Below are 2409 nucleotides of genomic sequence, written 5' to 3'. Positions count from 1 at the left end.
CGTATCAATGAGATGTTGGACACAAAGCAGCCAAGACAGTTCTTCATTGGAGTGTTGGATATCGCTGGATTTGAGATCTTTGATGTGAGTTGAATACAAACACATCAGTAATGTATAAACGCTATATAAACACCACATTTCCATTAAACTGATTATCTGCCTGTAGTACAACAGCTTGGAGCAACTCTGCATCAACTTCACCAATGAGAAACTGCAACAGTTTTTCAACCAACATATGTTTGTCCTGGAGCAAGAGGAGTACAAGAAAGAAGGTATTGAATGGGAGTTCATTGACTTTGGTATGGACTTGGCTGCCTGCATTGAGCTTATTGAGAAGGTAAGTAACCACTCTGGTAGATTCATGTACAAGTATTTGCATCCTCACTATAATTTTTCATCTAATGTAAATGTCCCCTCAGCCAATGGGCATCTTCTCCATCCTTGAAGAGGAGTGCATGTTCCCCAAGGCCTCTGACACAACTTTCAAGAACAAGCTGCATGATCAGCATCTTGGCAAGACCAAGGCCTTTGAGAAGCCAAAGCCTGGAAAGGGCAAGGCTGAAGCTCACTTCTCCCTGGTTCATTATGCTGGTACAGTGGATCCAATGATGGGGTCTGAGGCATGGGCACGCAACATGGCTTCGCGTGGCCATTGAACGCTGCAGTTGTTCAGTCTCTTACAAGAAACGCTGTCCCTTCCATTCCATCGCTGTGGCAAAAAGAAAACTTCAAAACAATGAGTTATTTTTGTTGATATGCTGATTTCCGCATGGAGCTAGAATTGGTATCGAGTGCATATGTCGCTCTGTCGCAGTGTTTTGCTGCTCCGTTACAATGCTATCACTAGAAGTCCAAGGGTGCACTGCATGTTCTCCACAACTCTTACTGCCTGCTCTGCTTAGCCACTTATGTTACTGCTTTACAACCGAAATGATGGGGCCAGCAAACTATCGTGCCCTTTTCAAGACCTAGGTCAATGGCAGTCAAGGTCAGCCTTTTGACTGGCAGTCATGATAAATTTATTTCAAACTATGGGCTATGTATAGAAAACCAGTAGCAGTAAAAAAATAAACACAGAGCAACCCTTCAAAACCCTCCGAGCGGTCACAAATGCTCTAGGAAGCTGCTAGCTAATGAAATATATAATACCACACATCTTCTTGTTATTTTCGTTGAAGGGTAATGATATATAATGGTAATAATACTGTGGGTATGAGTAGAAGCTCGAGTACATGACAGAACTTGGACAGAATAACAACTGATAAATACGTTAAGTATTCTTGATGATTTCACAGTGTCTCCAGGGTTTCTTATTTATTCACAGTCTTCGATCGTTATCTTTGTTGAATCAAAATTTTATTTTTGCATAACAGGATTCGCCTAAGGCTGGAAAGAAAGTAGAGGGTGGTCCTTGCCATGACTATTATTGTCGTCTGCTTCTGTGCAGCGGTATTTTTTGTCATATCTGTATTTTTGTGATTACAAATTCCTCCAAAAAACAAAAGAATATTACTCCAGCTCGAATGATTTGATCAAATACTCGATAGTCTCCCCATGGTTATGGTTTGTGGCTGATCCACGAGGCGCGCCCTGTTGGGAGGAGCTTGCGACTTCTATCGAGCATTTAGAAAAACTTGATTGGATGTCAGTGCCTCACTCTATTTTGCTCCAGTCGGTAGCAACGTTATTGCTCTGATCACGGACTCCAGAGTAAGAGGCAACATTAACGCAACAGTCTATGATGCTTGTGTTAAATTTATAGTGTATGACAATGTTGTATATACAGGATCAGTTGTGCCTTGTGCAGGTCTTGATGGAGACGTTCTTGGATCATATACCGAGCTGAGGTATGTGTCACCTGGTGGGCCTGTGAACTGGAGGGCATTAGATCAGGCAGAAAGGGTTCTCACCGCCAGCAAGTATCCTCTCCGCTGACTTACAAAGCAGAGCGATACTAACCAGTTTTTTATGTTCAATTGATCAAGTTGTTCTGTGGTAATGATGCTAAGCAGCTCTACGCGCTGGAGAAGGCGATCCCGGGTTAAAGTAATGGTAAAGCATGACGCAGAGGTATATCGAACATCTTCTGCTTGTCGAAATACAAGTAATATGATGCCATCGTTGATCCCTGGAGGGTTTTCAGTTTAACTGTTGTAGTCAGACAGCAGATAAGCTTCTGTGTGGCTGTGCTGGGGCATCCGGATCTGATGTAGGGCGCACACTCGAGGATAACGTAGATTGGGCACAGAAAGTACACGTGTTCTTAAGCGGCGACTATACAATAAACTGGAGCAAGATTAACGAATATGTCTGTATTATAATTATCCACATTCCATATGAATGACTGATGTTTCTGTTACTCGTCAGGAAGTAGGACAAGAGGAGTGGGGATAAAGGAGGTGTTTGTCA

At 42.7% G+C, this 2409-nt stretch overlaps 1 protein-coding gene across 1 annotated transcript in view; it reads left to right on the top strand.

Annotated features, from left to right (window-relative positions):
• The window catches only part of LOC118323182 (myosin heavy chain, fast skeletal muscle-like), a 29812-nt gene that overhangs the window by 2762 nt on the left and 24641 nt on the right, over nucleotides 1-2409 (top strand). Inside the window, 3 exon segments of the mRNA XM_035655114.1 lie at nucleotides 1-84; nucleotides 167-337; nucleotides 420-605. The exon segment at nucleotides 1-84 is cut by the window's left edge and continues 78 nt beyond it. Of these exon segments, the coding sequence (XP_035511007.1) occupies nucleotides 1-84; nucleotides 167-337; nucleotides 420-605 (441 nt within the window).

This window comes from Morone saxatilis, unplaced genomic scaffold (assembly GCF_004916995.1).
Source record: "Morone saxatilis isolate NCDOM2014 unplaced genomic scaffold, NCSU_SB_2.0 Contig14, whole genome shotgun sequence".
Classification (NCBI taxonomy): Eukaryota; Metazoa; Chordata; class Actinopteri; family Moronidae; genus Morone; species Morone saxatilis.
Note: the sequence above shows the minus strand (reverse complement) of the source record. Positions and strands in the feature narration are given on the sequence as shown.